The sequence below is a fragment of the Dromiciops gliroides genome, chromosome 4 (genome assembly GCF_019393635.1).
Source record: "Dromiciops gliroides isolate mDroGli1 chromosome 4, mDroGli1.pri, whole genome shotgun sequence".
Lineage (NCBI taxonomy): Eukaryota > Metazoa > Chordata > Mammalia > Microbiotheria > Microbiotheriidae > Dromiciops > Dromiciops gliroides.
Window position 1 is genome coordinate 113,815,018 of NC_057864.1, and position 18,364 is coordinate 113,833,381.

At 37.9% G+C, this 18,364-nt stretch overlaps 1 protein-coding gene across 4 annotated transcripts in view; it reads left to right on the forward strand.

Annotated features, from left to right (window-relative positions):
• Window positions 1-18,364, forward strand: part of RPS6KC1 (ribosomal protein S6 kinase C1) — a 203,709-nt gene that overhangs the window by 185,131 nt on the left and 214 nt on the right. For all 4 annotated transcript variants that reach the window (XM_044003541.1, XM_044003542.1, XM_044003540.1 and 1 more), the window contains 3 exons: window positions 4,733-4,815; window positions 6,457-6,552; window positions 16,947-18,364. The exon at window positions 16,947-18,364 is cut by the window's right edge and continues 214 nt beyond it. In XM_044003541.1, the coding sequence (XP_043859476.1) occupies window positions 4,733-4,815; window positions 6,457-6,552; window positions 16,947-17,057 (290 nt within the window). In that variant the 3' untranslated portion in view covers window positions 17,058-18,364. The remainder of the gene's footprint in view (window positions 1-4,732; window positions 4,816-6,456; window positions 6,553-16,946) is intronic.

The window sequence follows — 18,364 nt, forward strand, 5'->3', positions numbered from 1 at the left end:
AATGACAAATATAGAAAGCTGGAAGTTTGGAATTTGAAGAATAAGAAGGAGGGAAATAATCTTATAATCTTTTGAACACTTAAGAGAAGTGTTACAGATAGTTACCAACTATCTTTGTTGGCAAGGGGCAGGAACATTATGGTTAATTTTAATCCATAGATAATCCTAAAGCCCTTGTTTTAGCCAATGGTTTCAGTAGTCCTTAAGTGGATCTATGATCTCTCTTATTAATGTATGTTTTCCCTCAAGTGGGGCAGGTGTCAACTCATCTACACCTTCTTGCACTTTGTGTTTCTTGCCAGTCTTCCCACAAACCTTCCAAAGAATCTTTTCTCAATGTTCTAGAATGATTATTAATGCAAAACATGAACTATTTATCTGCAATCTCTAATCACTACATGACAGATCCGTCTCCTTTTTCAGTCATAGCTTTTACTACTTTTCTTGTGTTATAGTCATTATGGGTAATATGTTTTAGCCTTATGCTCATGAGACATCTCTCTTGCATTTTTGGTCACCCACAGTTTTGATTTTTTTGTAAACTATTTCATAGCTCTCCATCTAGCATCACTGGAAGAATGTTGTTTTTACAAAGATGGATTCATGTTGGGGAACAGCTCTGGTTTATTGGAAGTGTTGTATGTCTTACCAAATTCAATCCAACCCTTTTCCCCCTGCAGTTTTGGGCTCTTCTCATTGTCTGTTAGCTGTCCAAGATGGGTTTACTAATCAATTAACTCAACAGATTGTTCATCTAACTGCATATCCTATTCAGTACATTTGGATTTCTCTGTGTTTATGGTTAGATTAACCTCATGACTTCCATCGAGTAAGTCTTATAATATTTTGGGATTTGATGCAGTTAGTACAATATGATCCACAAAAGAAGATCTGAAAGGTTTCATCATCTATAGAGAATTTCTCTTACATTCAGATTTTGTGTAAGACATGCCTTACAAGACAAGGAAAAACACCTTTAACGAGCATTCATGTTCTTGTTTTATGCCTTCCTTAATATTGATAGAGGATCACTGAACAAAATTATCTATACTGATGTCAAGTTGTCTTTATGATCTTATGAGAAAAACTGTTGGAGGAGAGCCTTTAAACTTTCATTCTATAGAATAGAATAATTTTAATAGTAAACCAAACAATAGTGAAACTCATATTCCTTATGCCTTTTAGTAAATTGTGAGACTAAGATGTGGTCTTCAGGAGAAAATTGTTTCAGAGTTTACCTTTTCAGTTATCATGTTTCTTCAAGGAAATCCCCATTGTATGTGTTTATCGTTGTCATAGGGGTTTTTGAAAATAAGCATATTAATTGAGAATATAGGAATATGGATTGGTGCTTATTAATGTTTTCTTGATTATCCCTTTGATAATATGCCTGTACTTTTCTCCAATTATTATCTTTCTCTCTTTCAGATATTTAAAAAATCCTTCCTTAATTGCATTCAGAAGCATTTATTTTTCAATACAAACCTCCTTTATCTGTACTTAGTCCAGTCTAACTACTCTTTCTGACTCCATTTTCCTTAGTTGCTATTTGCACTTTTTCTTGTAACATTTCAAGGCTTAAGGAATTAGTCTCTATTTCATGGTTCCTTTTTGATAGATGAGGAAAACAGGTGGCATAGTTGTTGCCTTTAAAAATATATTTTGTTTTTCTGTAAGTTTTATTATAAATTTTTTTGAGACAATCTGGCTTAGTTGTATCTCATATCAAGCCTTCTTCTAACCAGTTTTATTTTCTGTTATTCTCCACTGTCCTCCTCTTTGGTATTTCACAAATGAGTTCATGTTATAAACTGGTATTACACTTGGCTGCTATGTTTCATAGCAAAGAAATCATATGTTTACTGTCTGAGAATGTTTCAAGGTTCTTTTGACCTCTTTGGTATGACACCTTATATCAGTTTAGCTTCTTTAAGAAGTGGTGATAATGAGTGTCAATGTCTTTTCCTTTGTCCGTTTCCCATTTCCCCCATTTTTAGCACTAAAAGCTTGTTTGAAGCTATTGTAATTATTTACAATGCCATCTTCTCATTCTTCATGCAAACAGCAGATTCAGAAATGGCTCCCCTATTAATAACCATTTCATTTCTGTTAAGATGTAGGCAGTTTCCTTAAAAATATTTTGATGATGTTATTTAGCATAATAGGAAGAAGTATGTTTTCCAAAGCTGGTTGCCAATGTCGTGAAGTCTATCAGAGAATCCAAGTGGAATAAAGAATCTCTAGATAAAGGCACCTATAGAGGTCTTTACAAGGATTATGTTGTGCTCTGAGATGTTCTCAGAGTCTACTAAACAAGATCCATAATTACTCAGAATAGTTCAGTTCAAGTAGCACCTTCTATTCAAGGCCTTTCCTGATCCCCACAGCTGTTAATGCCTTCCCTCACAAATTATTTTGTATTATTTTGTTTATACTTATACATGTACATGTCTCCTTCAATAGACTATAAGCTTCTTTTGGGCAGGGGTTATTTCATTTTTTTATCCCACCCATTTAGAACAGTGCTTGACACTTGATAAATGCTTCTTGATCATTTAATTGATTCAGTCTAACTCTCAACACTGGAAAAATCAAATGTTATGGAGAATATCTCTTGTCCAGACTATTATATGCAGTTGGATGAACAAACTAAAGAGCTTGTCTATCAGTACATATAACTCAGAGAGACATGGCAGATGGATAGTGAACTGGATCCAGAATTGAGTAAGAGGAAGAGAACAGACAAAAATGTATTTGGGAAACAGAAGTGACATTGTTATTGGAGCATACAACACACCACCTGGATAGAAAGAGGAATTAGGTGAGGAGTGTGGAAAATAAATCATAAACCTGGACTGGAGGCATGATAGAGTAATGATTGGGTACTTCCATTATCCAGACATCTATGAGAGCTCTCTCTGCCCAATGCAGGCCAGCTAATAGTTTTTTGGCTTGCTTTAATGATGATTTCATCCTTTAAAAAAGTGGAGCAAAGCAACGAGAGAAACTGCTCTTTTGTATTTCATTCTAACCAACAAGGAGGAATTGGTTGCTGGGGTGGAAATAATGGGAACCACAAAGAGAAGTGACTGTTCCATCTTGGAATTGTGCTAGAGAAGGAGAGGAAAGCTAGGCACAGTCTTCTTTATGTCTTTCATTGGCTCATATTCTTTCCAACATCTTTAAGATTTGTATTCCCCCAAATTCTGCAATTAGTCCTGTTTTTCTTTTCTTACTCTTCCTTAGCAGTCTCATTTACTCTCCAAACTTCAGCTGACACAGATGACTAACAAATCTACATCTCTGGCCTTGACTAGACTTCCTAGTTCCAAACCTTTATCCTCCAGCTGCCAACAGGATATTGCTACCTGGATGTTTCATTGATATCCCAAACTCTTTATGCCTACCTTCATCCTCATATGTAATGAACCTGATAATCTTGTTATATCTAATGCATATAATAAATGTATATGCAGTGCATATGATGATGATGACAATAAACAGCTGAGCTTATCTCTCTTCAAAACCTTTCTCTAACTTCACTGTTTCTATCAGTATCACTACCATTTTACTCATTCCCTCAATTTTGAAACTTTTGTTTTCGACTCTTTCTGTCTCTTGAATCCAATCTAAGTCCTTTTAATTCTACTTCTATAATTTCTCTCTTATTCATCTCTTCCTATTTATTCCCATTTTTACCACTCTACTCTAGGCCTTTTTACTGCTCTTATTGACAGTAACATTCTAACAGGTCTTCCTGTCTATTCTCTTCTCACTATAGAATATCCTTCTTACCTTTGCTAGTTATCTTCCTTATAATTTTTCTGTTCAAAACCCCTCTGTAGTTTCCCACTGCTTTTGCCTTGTATTAAAGGCCTTCTACAATTAGGCATCAACTTACCTTCTCATCCTTACTTTAAACTGTTACCTTAGAAGCCCTTCATATTCCAGCCATACTGGACTGTATTGTAATGCTCATAAATGTCCTTTATTTTCCTTCCTCCATTTCCCTGCTTTTATTATTTGATATGTCTAGAATATCCCTTCTTCATACTTTCCTTAACCTGTTGAATTCTTATCCATCTTTTTGAAGCCCATCTCAAATTCAGCCTTCTTCATAAAGCCTAACCTAATAATACCCTTTTCTCCTTCAGATGTCACTTAACATTTTGCTTGCATCCTACTCACATGCATATAATGTATTGTTTTTTACTGTAATCAGTTATATGTCCTAGCTCCCTAATATACTGTAAGCTCTATGAGAACAGAGACTGTGTTTTATCTAACCTCACTGTATAGCATAGGTGCCTATACACCATAGGTATTTAATAAATGTTTCTTGGATTTGCTCATTGGATTTCATTAGCCTCTGGTAGAATGCTAATGAATAATAACTTGCTAAATAATAGCCCCTGATTAAGAGTTATCTATAATTTTCCCAAACTGGAAAATAAATTAGAGTGCTGGTCTAATATAATATGTTCACATGTGACTATTTAAAATCTAACATCTTGAAGGTGTCCCTCCATCAACTAAGGAACAAATGTCTCATCAAAAAATAATGCAGCCACAGTAGGTGACTGAAGAGATAAGTAACTTTCAGAAATTTTGAAAGCCTAGTGGTATTTAGTATGTGCTCTCTCAGCATTAGAAGGTCACCTTGTAAATATATGTTAATTTTGAAGGTGTAATTGACCTTTGGAATTTTAATACCAACTTTTTTTGTGTTTAGAGGTTGGAGCAATTACGGAGGAAACTGAAGCCTGTGATTGGTGGAGCCTTGGTGCTGTCCTCTTTGAACTTCTCACTGGCAAGGTAAGCAGTGAGTTACTCAGGCTACCTCACGTATTTTACTCAGGTATAACCCTAATTTCAAAAGATCTGGAATTCTAGCCCTTGGTAGTAATTTTTAGATCTGAAGCACGGTTAAAGACTTTGTATTAGGAGAAAATAGAGAAATATTACACTTTCCTGGTACCCAAATGGATTGGAACCCAAATATAAAAAAATTAATTGTATTATATGTAATATACTACTAATAAAATCTTGTTCATAGCCCATTAATATGAAATATCGTGAACAATGTTAGAAATTGTTAACAAATGTTGAAACAAAATTCACAGAATTTTCCATTGCATATAATAAACTGTTTAGCTGCTACTTCAATTATAAGTCTTAATACAGTACATTAAGGTAGTGTTTTAGAATTTTACATATAAGACATTTTAAATATTATGACCTAATTAGGAAATACTCATCTTTAAGAAATTATTCTATAATATTCACATTTATAAGTAAAGATGTATTTTTATGTTTTATAAATAAAGCTTTATTTTTCTTAAATTTTTTCATCTCCTCTAGTTTAAGGTAGGTACTTACACTCTCTCAGCTTAATAACTTTTAAGCATGATGCTTAAGGGAAATAGATGTTTAAAAGATGTTATATATCATGCCCTCTGGAAAGAAGACATAGGAATAAGCAGGATTTACTTTGTCAAGTAGTGTTGTACCTTGCCAAGCAATAAGGATTATTAATATTTAGTTAAATCAGATTTTAAAAAGTATACATTCTTAAGTAGTTCCTGTGCAGTTTTAGTGTAGGAGACAAGACAACTGTTTTGTGAATATAGGCAGCAAGCTGGTGGCATGGATAGTGTACCTATACCTGGAGCCAAGAAGACCTGAGTTCAACTCCATCCAGCCTGAGACACTTACTTACTGTTTGACCCTGGGCAAGTCGCATAACCTCCATTTGCCTCAATTTCTCCATCTGTAAAATTGGGATAATACTAGCACATTACTTCCCAGGGTGGTTGTGAGGATCAAAAGAGATAATTGTAAAGTCCTTAGCACAGTGCCTGGCACATAGTAAGTGCTATATAAATGTTAGCTGGTATGACCATCATTATCATTATTACTATTATTAACTCATGCTAATATAGCTGGAGAAGAGATGAGAGATTTGGAAATCTAATATAAATTTATATAGTGGCGAGAAAATATTTCTAGGTGACTTTTTAATAATAAGGTATTTAAAAGTTAGTAGCACTGAATTTGCTTATTCTAGAGTCTAGCTTCTGGAACTGTGGGTCCCAAATGAGGTCGAATAACTGAATGCGGGGGTTGCAAAACATTTGGCAACGGTAAAATGTTATGTATACATATTTTATGTACCCACATACCTGGAGTTGTATAGAAATTTCTCAGGTGAAAAGGGGCCATGAGTGGAAAAAGTTTAATAAGCCCTGTTCTAGAGGAGAACTTCCCTTTCTACTCAGCAAAATTCAAAGTGAAAAGTCCCCTTAACCTGTATTCCTGTGTCTGAGCTGTTTAGGTGATAGTGTATTCTGTTAGTGTGTCTGCCATGCCTGCTGTGCTGGTCTGTCCATGAATGCCAGGGAATGAGAGACGATGATGTTGTGTGTGATAATAAGTGTCCCTGATTGGTTGTTTCAGACACTGGCTGAGTGCCATCCTGCAGGGATAAATACGCACACTGCTCTGAACCTGCCAGAATGTGTCTCCGAAGAGGCCCGGTCACTCATTCAACAGGTAATCTAATCGACTTACCTGACCAAGTATATCAGGTATGCAAATAGCATGATCCCATAGACCCCCGGAACCTAAAATAAATAGTAATTCCAAATGCAAACTCTCACATTTGTACTCCTCTGCTTTAAGTTTGTTGTTGTCATGATGCTGGTAAAGGTAGAGAAAGTCAGTAAAAACTTGAGTATGGCTTGTCATCACATGAACACTCACTGTGCACAGTGTTCTGAAAGTAGTAGTACAGTTTTGGGACTCCTTATATATGTGTGCATGTGCACATATGTGTGTATATATACGCATACACACGTGTATGTTTATATAAGAATGTGTGCATGACAAATGTATGTATACAACACATTCTGTATATGCACATCTACATGTATGTGTATATCCACATACATGTGTGTACACACACCTACATATACACATGGATATTAAAATTTAGGGTTATATTTCCTAGAAGGTCTTTAATTCTAGTATTCCTCAAGAGAATAGAAGTGAGGTTAAGCCCTTTTGTGTTTTTGTATTCCTAGCACCTAGTGTGGCCTCTTGTACATTGTAGGTATCTAATAAATATTGGGGGACATTTTTTGCAATTGCTTATTAGTTCTAGGCATGTCAGGGGTTGCTCTCTTATAGTTATTACAGTTTGTAGAAGCATATTGGTGACTGGCTTTTGACTTTTAATTCTTTTCTAGGGCTTGGCGGCAATTTGTGGGATTATAGATGACCTATAGGACTTAGAGTTAGAAGATCTCAGAGGTCATCCTGCCTAGCCACTCAGAGAGCTGACATGAGTTGCCCCAGGTCATACAGAGATGGGGAAAGCTAGGAGTTGAACATGAATCTCCTGGTGTTTGGTCCAGAACAATTTTCCCTGTACCAAACCGACTTCTTAGTGCAAATGGAGACTCTCACTCAGAGAATTCCTTTAGATCTCCCCACTGTTGGCATGTGGAAATTGGTGTCAAATGGCATGAATAGATCATTAATGTTCAGTTACCTCACAGGCAAATTTGGACATTACTGTCTGAACTTTAGTTAATTCCCAGTGGAATTCCCAGTGATTTCATGAGGTGTGCAAAAAATTAAATTGACTAGTCATCCTTGATGAGGAGTATAGGGAATTGCTGGTAGTGTTTTATGTTGGGCTTTCTGCACTACTACCCATGTCCTGTGGTTTCACCAAACCAGAAGAATATATCAGTTCTTGTGACCTTACACTAATATGAAAAATAGAAAGGGTGAGGACATTTGAAAAAGAGAAAGATCTGGTTTGGGGAGGAATTGCATGAGAGGATTCCCTCACAAGCTTTGAAAGAAATAAATAAAAAGATCTGGTTAGAAAATTTAAGATGAAAGTATCCAGAGTTCTTGTGTTCTTCATGTAATAAGTTAAAAAAAAGTTGAATCATTCATTGTAATGAAAGAATAGGATAACTTTTAGTAAGGTCTTTGACAAAGTCTGTTGTGCTATATTTTTTTTGAAAAGATGAGAGATATATGCTAGATAATAGTATCATGAGGCATATTCAGAACTACTTGAATATTTAGACTCAAAATATATATATTTTTTTAATTTTCTTTTTTCTTTTTCTTTTTCTTTTTTTCAGCAACAAACATTTTTTTAATTTTCCAGTTACATGTAAGGGTACTTTTCAACATTCATTTTCATAAGATTTAGAGTTCCAAATTTTTCTCCCTCCTTCCCTCCCTTTCCTCCCCCCTCCACAAGATCACAATCAGGTTATATATGTACAATCCACAAGTGTTCTTTTTATCAATTCTTTCTATAGGGGTGCATAGTAAGCTTCCTCATTAGTTCCTTGGGATTGTCTTGGATCATTGCATTGCTGAGAGTAGTTAAGTCATTCACAATTGCTCATTGAACAATACTGCTGTCACTATGCACAATGTCCTCCCATCTCTGCTCACTTCACTATACATCAATGTTCATTAGTCTTTCCAGGATTTTCAGGGATCATCCTGTTTGTCATTTCCTGTAGCACAAGACCATTCCACTACAATCATATAGCACAGCTTTTTTCATCATTCCTCAACTGATGGACATTCCCTTGATTCTCAATTCTTAGCCTCCACCAAGAGTTGCTATAAATATTTTTTGTACAATTTTTTCCCCTTTTCTCTTCTTCATGATTACTATTGTTAACTGTTTCCCTTCCATCCTATTTCCCTTCCCCATGATTTTTATTCTATTATCCATCTTCTTTCATCCTATCACTCTTCCAAAGGGATTTGCTTCTGTCTGTCCCCTCTCCCACTCAGCCCTTCCTTCTTTTGCCCCCCACCCCTCTCTCTCTCTCTCTCTCTCTCTCTCTCTCTCTCTCTCTCTCTCTCTCTCTCTCTTTTTAGTGAGGCAATTGGGGTTAAGTGACTTGCCCAAGGTCACACAGCTAGTAAGTGTTAAGTGTCTGAGGCCGGATTTGAACTCAGGTACTCCTGACTCCAGGGCTGGTGCTCTATCCACTGTGCCACCTAGCCGCCCCTGCCCCTCTCTCTTTATCCCCTTCCCCTCCTATTTTCCTGCAGGGTTAGAGAGATTACTCCACCCAATTGAGTGTGTGCATTATTCCCTCCTTGAGCCAATTCTAATGAGATTGAGGTCTTTGAGCCAATTCTGATGAGTGTTAGGTTTATTTACTGCCCAGATTAAATAGATTACTCCACCCAGTTGAGTGTGTCTGTTAGTCCCTCCTTGAGGCAGCTCTGATGAGTTTATGGTCTTTGAGCCTTTTCTGATGACTGTAAAATTCATTTACTGCCCTGCTCCTCTCCCATCTCTTTCCCCACTCCATAAGCCTTTTCCTGTTTCTTTCATGTAGTATTTCACCTCTGCCCTTTCCCCTCCCCCAGTGAATTCCTTCACTCCTCAATTTAACCCTAAAGATGTCATCACCTAGCTAAGTGACAGTGGACAAAGCATCACCCCTGGACCCAGGGGGATCCCAGCCAAAACCCGGCCTCAGACACAAGACAGTTGCCCACTGTACGACCCCAGGTATGTCCCCCAGCTCCAATTTTTTATGGTTCTCTAGGGTCTTGTATCTGAAAGTCAAATTTGCTATTCAGTTCAGGTCTTTTCATCACAAATATCTGAAAGTCTTCTTTTTCATTGAAGTCCCATTTTTTCCGCTGAAAGATTTTGCTGAGTTTTGCTGGGTAGGTGATTCTTGGTTGTAATCCCATTTCCTTTGCCCTTTGGAATATCATATTCCATGCCCTCCAGTCCTTTAATGTAGATCTTGTGCTATCCTGACTGGGGCTCCACAGTACTTGAATTCTTTCTTTTTGGCAGCCTGCAATATTTTCTCCTTGACCTGAGAGCTCTGGAATTTGGCTATAATATTCCTAGGAGTTTTCCTTTTGGGATCTCTTTCTGGAGGTGATCAGTGGATTCTTTCAGTTTCTCTTTTAGCTTCTTCTTGTAGAATTTCAGGGCAATTTTCCCTGAGAATATCTTGGAAGATGGTGTCTAAGCTCTTTCCTTGATCATGGTTTTCAGGTAGACCAATAATTTTCAAATTATCTCTCCTGGACCTATTTTCCAGGTCAGCAGTTTTTCCTAGAAGATATTTCACATTGCCCTCTATTTTTTTATTCACTTGGATTTGCTTTATTGTGTCTTAGTTTCTCATAGTTACTGGCTTCCATTTGTTCAATCCTAATTCTTAGGCAATTATTTTCATCAGAGAGCTTTTGTACCTCCTTTTCCATTTGGCCAATTTGACTTTTCAAACTGTTGACATTTTTCTGACATCTTTCCTGCATCTCCCTCATTTCTCTTTCCATTTTTTCCTCTACCTCTCTAAGTTTATCTTCAAAGTCCTTTTTGAGCATCTCTATGGCCTGAGACCAATTCATATTTTTCTTGGAAGCTTTAGATATAGGGACCCTGATGTTGACATCTTCCTCTGAGGGTGCCCCTTGGTCTTCCTTGTTACTGAAGAAACTTTCTATGGTCCTCACCTTTCTCTGTCGGCTCATCTTGCCTTTCTTTTACTAGACTTTTAGCCTCTTAGGGGCACTGTTTCCAGGCTGCACTATCCCAAGCTTCAGAAGTCCCAGGTGGTATGCCCTGGTCCTTAGATGACCCCGGACCAACTTGCTAATCAGCCAGCTTTGTGTGTTGTGGTTGTTAGCTCCGACGAGCCTGTGCCCCTCCCTCTCCCCCACCTGGGCCACTGCTACTCGAGTCTACTTCCTGGTTCTCAGCAGGGGTGTAAAATCCAAGTTCTGCCTTAGCACCAGCATAGACCCCTGTAGTCTCCCCCCTGCCCAGGGCTCAGCCCACTCACCAGACTGTGAGCTTAGTTCCAGATGACACTGGCGCTTCAGCTGATTCAGAGGCTCTGGGGGTCTGCTTTTCTGGTGAGGCCTTCCTGGGACTGGATCTGTGTCAGGGTGATTGTGGGGTTGGGCTCAACTCCTGTATCAGCTCAGCAGCTCCCTCCTTCTGACCTTCCAAGCCATTCTTGGTTAGAAGGTGATTTCAGCACGTTCTTCTGTGAGTTTTGCTACTTCCGGCATTTTCCTCTGGCATTATTTGGATGTTTTTTGGAGCAATTGTGTCATGAGTTCCGGAGCTCATTGCTTTTCCTCCGCCATATTGGCTCTACCCTAGAAGTGAAAATATAATCTTTGATAGACTAATGTCAGCTTTGAAGTAGGCATCCAGTAGAGTGCTCCAGGGATTGGTGATTGGGCTTGTTATTATACCACCACATATAGCTGCATGTAACTTATGGGTTGGAAGATCATATCTATAAGTTAGTTAATCAGAGTTCTATAATTTACCTACCCAAGGAAACTACCACTCATGTCAAGGAAACATGATTGGTAAAAGGAAAAGGAGTGTCTTGGCAAGATTGGCAAGTTGTCATTTTTACCCCTCTACATTTTCATAGTTTGCAGAGTTCAGAAAAAAACATCATGGAATGGTTCATAGGGATGTGATTATTCTGCTTTGTGGAGAATTGCACCCATTTGATTCTTGTGGTGCCCTGCTTCCAAGCAACAATAATTTTCATGAAACTTGTTTTCCTGGAAAACATCTGGTGTGCCATAACCAATCAACTTTGGCAAATACAGTAAAATGTCATTAATATAAGCATAGTTAACACATTTTCCTTCTAATTTTTAAAAAACAGACATTCTTATTTTTAGATTCTTCCCAATAATTAGCATTGGGTGCTCAAGTTTGTATTTAGTTTAATTTATGCTATACCTTTGAGGCAAGTAGGTGGCCCAGTGGATAAAGTACTGGACCTGCAGTTAGGAAGACCTTAGTTCAAATCTGCCTCATAAACTTCCTAGCTGTATGATCATTAGGCAAATCACTTCACTTCTCTGTGCCTCAATCTCCTCATCTGTAAAATGGGGATAATAATAGCACCCACCTCCTAGGATTGTTGTGAGGTTCAAATGAGAGGACATGTGTAAGTTGTTATAGAAATGCTAGTGATGGTAGTGGTGGTGATGATGATGAAAGATGTATGTAAAGGATACCCTTGGAACGTGAATCTTTGTACCCTTATTCCTTACTATCTATTGTTTCCATGCTTCAGAAGAAAGCAGCTTAGTCTGCCTCAGATCAGCCACTGACTGACAAATATTCTTGAGAGATAGAACTTGCCACTTAATATGCTCTTTTTTGAGAAGATCTCTCTTGGATGAAGCTGGATGTACTGTGTAAATAACTATACTTTGGCAGTATCAATTTATATCAGCAACTATGCAGAATCACCCCACTCCCTAAAGTGACTTCACTTAGTGAGAGTCAAACCATGAGTCTTATTTATATTGTAATGTTTGGAGACACAGTCCTGTAGAGAGGTGATAGAAACAGTTACTCCATAAAATAAACTATTTTTATTTTTCAGTTTTCTGTTGCTTGAGAGTTGAATTTCATAGTAAGAAATGTAATTTAACAGTATAACAAGTCCTTATCAGTGTGTTTGCAGTGTTAGCTTTGTGTTAAGATGCCTGATGCCTTCTATAATTTTGAAATCTGTAGGAATGAGTAGTCTGATTTGGAAAATAAATGGGATTTATTTTGGATGTTCTTATAGTATGAAAAGTATCATTTGGAAGGGTTTTTAGCACCTCTTCAGCAGCTTTCTTCTAAATCTGGATGAAATTCAGAATTTGTTGAAACAATTTTCGTTGTCCTTCCTTATAAAAATTCTTGGAGAAAAATGAGCTTCACTCTAGCTAATTGTGACCATAGAGTATTCACTTTAATTCGTTAAACACATATTATCAGCCTGCTGTGTCTATAGCACTGTTCTCTATACTGTGGGAGAGAGTGTTTGGATCAGATGGGCTTCCTGCCCTCATGGAGCTAATAGCTTTCTAGGGAGCTATGATGAAAATATAGAAAACCAGAACACTTAACCCCCTTAGAGATGTGCAAACAAAAGTACAGGATGAAGCCTAACAGAGACAGGTCTTTACTAACTGCAGGGACCAGGGAAGGCTTCTTACAAGAGGTGGCGTTTGAGTTGTGCTTAAGTGTGGACTAGAGTTCAAGAGCTGAAGAAGGAAACAAGAGCAGACCAGCATAGGGAACAGCCCGAGCAAAGGCATGTGGACAGGAAGGCATGGGGCATGACTGAGACAGTGAGTGGTAAGGTAAGGAGGCCCAGACAGCTAGAATGCCGGCAGGTTGTGGTACCTTGAATGCCAAGGAAAAGAAATCAAACTTCACTCAGTAGGGAGGCCTTAAATATTTTTGAGCAGAGGAGTGCCGTGACTAGATCAGTACATAAGGAATATTAGTCTGGCTGTGGCATAAAGAAGAGATGAGAGTATGGGAAAGCCTATTAGGGGGTTAATGAAGTAGTCAAGCAGGGAGAGGAGTGAGGATCTGTAATAGTTTGGTGGCAGTGGGAATAGTTATGTCAACATGCATTAATAAGGGTTTCCTGTGTGTCGGGCACTCTGGTAAGCTTTGGGAATACAAATAAAAAGCAAAAGAAAGATAGTCCCTGCCTTCAAGGAAGGGGGAAAGAAAAGAAGGGAAGGAGATTTATATGGTGCCTGCTGTGTACCAGGTCCCGGGCTGAGCGCTTTCTACAAATATCTCATTTGATCAAGGAGTTTATATCCAAATGGGAGAAGATAACATAAAAAAGGAGATGAAAAGTGAGGGCATGGGTGGTGGAGGGGTGCTCTGATGGGGGCATGGAGGACAAGTCTGGAAAGTCAGGAGTCAAGCTGGGAGATGAAGGAAGGAATGAGTGGGACCGACCAGGACCTTTCCTCAAACTGGAGGTTATGAGGGGAGCTCCTCAACAGGAAGTCATGGTTGCAAGGGCATAGGGATCTGCCAGGGTGAGAAGGTTGCTGGAGCTGGGAATAGTCTGGGGATTTAGGAGCAGAGACAGGAAAGGAAAAATGAAGGAGTGAGAAGAAAACAGATGTGTGAGATTACAGAGGTAGAATTCACAGAACTTGGCAACTGATTTGATTTAAGAAGTGAGGGAGAGGGGAGAGTCAAAAATAACCCCGTGTTTTCGAACATGTGAGACTGGTGAATGATGGAACCATTGAGAGAAATAATGAAGTTAGCTTAAGGAGAAGAAAGGATCAACTTGATTTTGTGTATACAAGATTTTCAGGTGCTGGTGTGATATCTAGGTTTAGATTCTGTTCTCTAGTCAGTTGGAGATGTGGGCCTGGAACTAAGAAGAGTGTCCAAGGCAGAAGATATAGCCCTTGGAGTCATTTGAGCAGAAGCTGTAATTGAAGCCACAAATAAGTCACTATAAAGGGATAGAGTGTAGAAAGAAAAGAGGAGGAGGACAAAGACCAAACCCCGAGGAACACATACCTTAAGGGGTCAAGAAGCAGATCAGAGGCCAAAATGCAAGGGAGAATAGGGAAAGTGTATCTTTGAGGCCAAGAGTTATCCAGAAAGGAAGGGATGATCAACAGTTTCCAGTGCTACAGTAAGGTTACACAGGATGAAGACTGAACAAAAGACTGTTGGATTTGGGGATTAGTAGAAGATTGGTGACCTTTGAAAGACTTGTTTTAGTGGTGTGATGAGACTAAGCAAGAGTAGAGAAAGTAGAAGTATTTGTTGTAGACAGCTTTTTTCAAGTTTAATGGAGAGAGATGGGATGGTATCAGACTCTAGGGTAGAAGGGTGAAAAGGAGATTATTTTCAATAGGTTGGGGAATATCTGAGCATATTTGTAGGAAGGTAAGAAGGACCAAGTAAAAAGACAAAGACAGAAAGATGCCTGAGAGAAAGAATGTTTGCTGTAACAAGGTCTTGAAGAAGGCAGGATGAGATTGGATCAAACACACAGTAAAGAGATTTGCCTTTATAAGGAGTAAATATCTTTTTCAGTGTTACCATAGGGAAGGAAGAGAGAAAATTTAGATTTCCAGGAAACTTTTAAGATTAAAGGAAGGGAATTGAGGGAGCTCCCTTTGAGTAGCCTCAATTTACTGAGAGGAGATAGAAAACTAGATCATCTGTTTTATAGTAAGTGTAGGGTACAGTGTTCTGGTTGGGTGTTTGAGGAAAGAAGGAGAGTGAAAAGTTACTTTGGGAAAGAGAAAGTGAGGCTACAATAAAGTCATAGTGAGAGCCTCATAAATTCCTAATGGGTATAATCAATTTGTAACTTCCTCGCCCTCTGTTAGCTTTGAAGTCATGGTAGAGAAATCAGATGATAAGATTTCTTTAGGTAAGCTGTGGGATAAAATGAAAAGAACATTGGCTTTGGGGTTAGGAGGACTGGATTTGAGTCTGGCCTGTTCCATGTGCTACCTTTGTGGCCTAGGACAAGTCATTCCCTCTCTTGGGCCTCAGTTTTGCCATCTATAAAAGGAAGGGGTTGAATTAGATGACTCTAGAGGTGCCTTCTCATTCTGAATCTATGATCTTATCTATGATCTCAGATTGGGAGCAGAATACTGGGAGAGAGGTGAGATGTTCTTAGCTAGTGTCTAGTAAAACATGAAGTTTTCATAATGGGGGGGTGGCCATTTTAATTTTCAGGGAAAGAATTGATAATACAGAATACCTGTTGAGGTATAATTAACTCATTTCTACCATTACCCTATGAATATTTTTTAAAAATTATTTTTATTTTCAGTTCAAAATTCTTTTCCTCTTTCCACTCCTCCACTCACAGAGAAGGCAAGACATATGATCCCCAATATACATATGAAGTCATGTTAGACATATTTCCACCCTGTGCATATAGATTGAAAGATTTCGTGATTTCTTCCAATGATACTTAGCAGTTTTGGAGCATACCAACCTCAAATATTGTGTGTATGTCTTTTAATTTTTTTTAATGTTGTACATAATTCAGTAATATAACAATATGCTGGTTATTATTAATTCGTTATAAATAATACTAATCTCTGAGTGGATTAATAAAAATGTACACTCTGTATGCCAGGTACTGTGCCAAGCACTAGGAATACAAATAAAAAATGATATAGCTTCCCCCTCCCAAGGAACTTACATTATAGAGATAACACATAAGGGAGAGTGGTAGCCATATAAGGGAATTTTGGTCTGGGCAATCACAGGGAGTTGATCTATTACATAGGCAATTGACATTTCCTTACCAGAAGCAATGGTACTCCTGATTTGATTACTGTTTCCAAAGCAGTAGTGGTGGGGGAAGGTAGTACTTACAAGAATAGCAGCAAGGAAAATGTCAAATGGGCCTATGTGGATGGCTATATAGGAAGTGAAATACATTGTTTGAGATTGATTAGAATAGATGAATTATCACTCTTATTTGCTCCCTAGTCAAGACATCTTATCCCCAGGGACTGGGAGCATGATTTCTGGAGGTATGATGCCGAAGGTATAGTTCCAGGTAGGAAGAAGTAGAGCAGCAGCAAGGCAAATGGCAAAACTACCCAGGCAGACAGTTAGATAGAATGTGAATTACAGTCTGGTCCGATGTCTACTGCATATAGTAGACTAGGATGAGTTTGCACTCATTCATCAATCATGATAGCCCCAGGTTGGTTCTTAATAAAGCATAGCTTTCCTTTAGGGTAGGCTCAGTTACCCTTACCTTTTCTTTTTTCTTTCTTTCTTCTTCTTCTTCTTCTTCTTCTTCTTCTTCTTCTTCTTCTTCTTCTTCTTCTTCTTCTTCTTCTTCTTCTTCTTCTTTTTTTTTTTTGGTGAGATAATTGGGGTTAAGTGACTTGCCCAGGGTCACATAGCTAGTAAGTGTTAAGTGTCTGAGGCCAGATTTGAGCTCATGTCCTCTTGACTCCAGGGCTGGTTCTATATCCACTGCGCCACCTAGCTGCCCCTACCCCTACCTTTTCTAAGTTTTTTTTTTTTTTTTTGCAAGTTATACTATCTTATTAATTGAATCCTGCTTTTCTAGCTCTTGCAGTTCAACCCTGTGGAGCGTCTTGGTGCTGGAGTTGCTGGTGTTGAAGACATCAAGTCTCATCCATTTTTCACTCCTGTGGATTGGGCAGAACTAATGAGATAAAAGCAACCCAGGGGTCATCTGAACAAGCTCTGGTCCTCTCAGTGACAAGTATCTCTGGCAATGCTGACTTACAGTAATTTATAGAGCGCCAAATCACTTGGACAAAGACATTTAAAGGAAATAGGGGAAGAAAAAGGCCAAAAGAAAAGAATTTCATCTGAATTATTGATTAAATAGGGCATTAGTTGATTTATACAGCAAGGGACTATTGTATGTAAACCATTAACCAAGGTGTGGTCTCTGTTAAATCTGTTTGTTGTGTTTGTGCGTGTGTGTACTTGTGAGTATGCATGTTGCAGAGAAATTACGTACTCAACAGAAAAAAGAATGCACTTAAAAATGTACTTCTGATACATTATTAGAAGTACAGAACTTAGTGCCATGTGTGAGGAGAGCCTTGAAGTATCAGTTAACACCATTTTCTTTCAGCTATAACTGGTGGAAGTGATTAAATGTTTTAATGTTACCTGCTGAATAAGATACTAGAAGTGCTTTATGTAGTGTCATATACAAAATTTTAAAAGCAAGAAAAAAAAGGAAATGTATATTATTGTGAATTCTTTGAGCGCTGCTCAAATGTATCTTGAATGTGGTTACATATTGTTTCACACCTTGGGAAGCCCATAAACAAACAACAGTCCACGATGCTCTCAACTTTGCTTTGTGCTTTGTCAGTTGACATTGGCCATTTGCAACTTATTCATATACTCTGCCACCCTTTGAGCATCTCCACCACTATTAGTGATTTGTCTTAAAAGACATCATCACAAAGAAGGGAATAGAGTAATTTCCCCCCAAATTGTATCACTTTAATAAGGACCAAGAAATCATGCTCAATAAATAGATTGATAAAAATGTAATTTTTTGTTTCTGTTAACACTTATAAGGCTTCCACCCATTTCTCTTTGGAAGAATGTTATCCTCAAGATAAAAAAAAATATGATCCTCATCTATTTCTGCCAAAAGATTTTTTTTTCTAAAATTGATTACTGTGTTGTTCTAAATATAGGCTTCACCATCTTCCCACTGCTCTCCCTCCCCCCTCCCCCAAATATGGCTTGTATAAAATTGGAGTGAAGCCTTTACTTGCAGTCTTAGTATACACTGACTGGCATTTAACACATATATGTTATATATATAACATGCATACATATACATATATATGAGTAATAAAAGTGATGGAGATGAAGAGAGTAGTGTTAACAAAAATGAATACCATACTACTATTTGAATAGAAAAAATTATAAAATTGACTTTCATGGTAAAGATTTTTATATAGTTATTTTGTGTAATTTTCAGTGTATGCT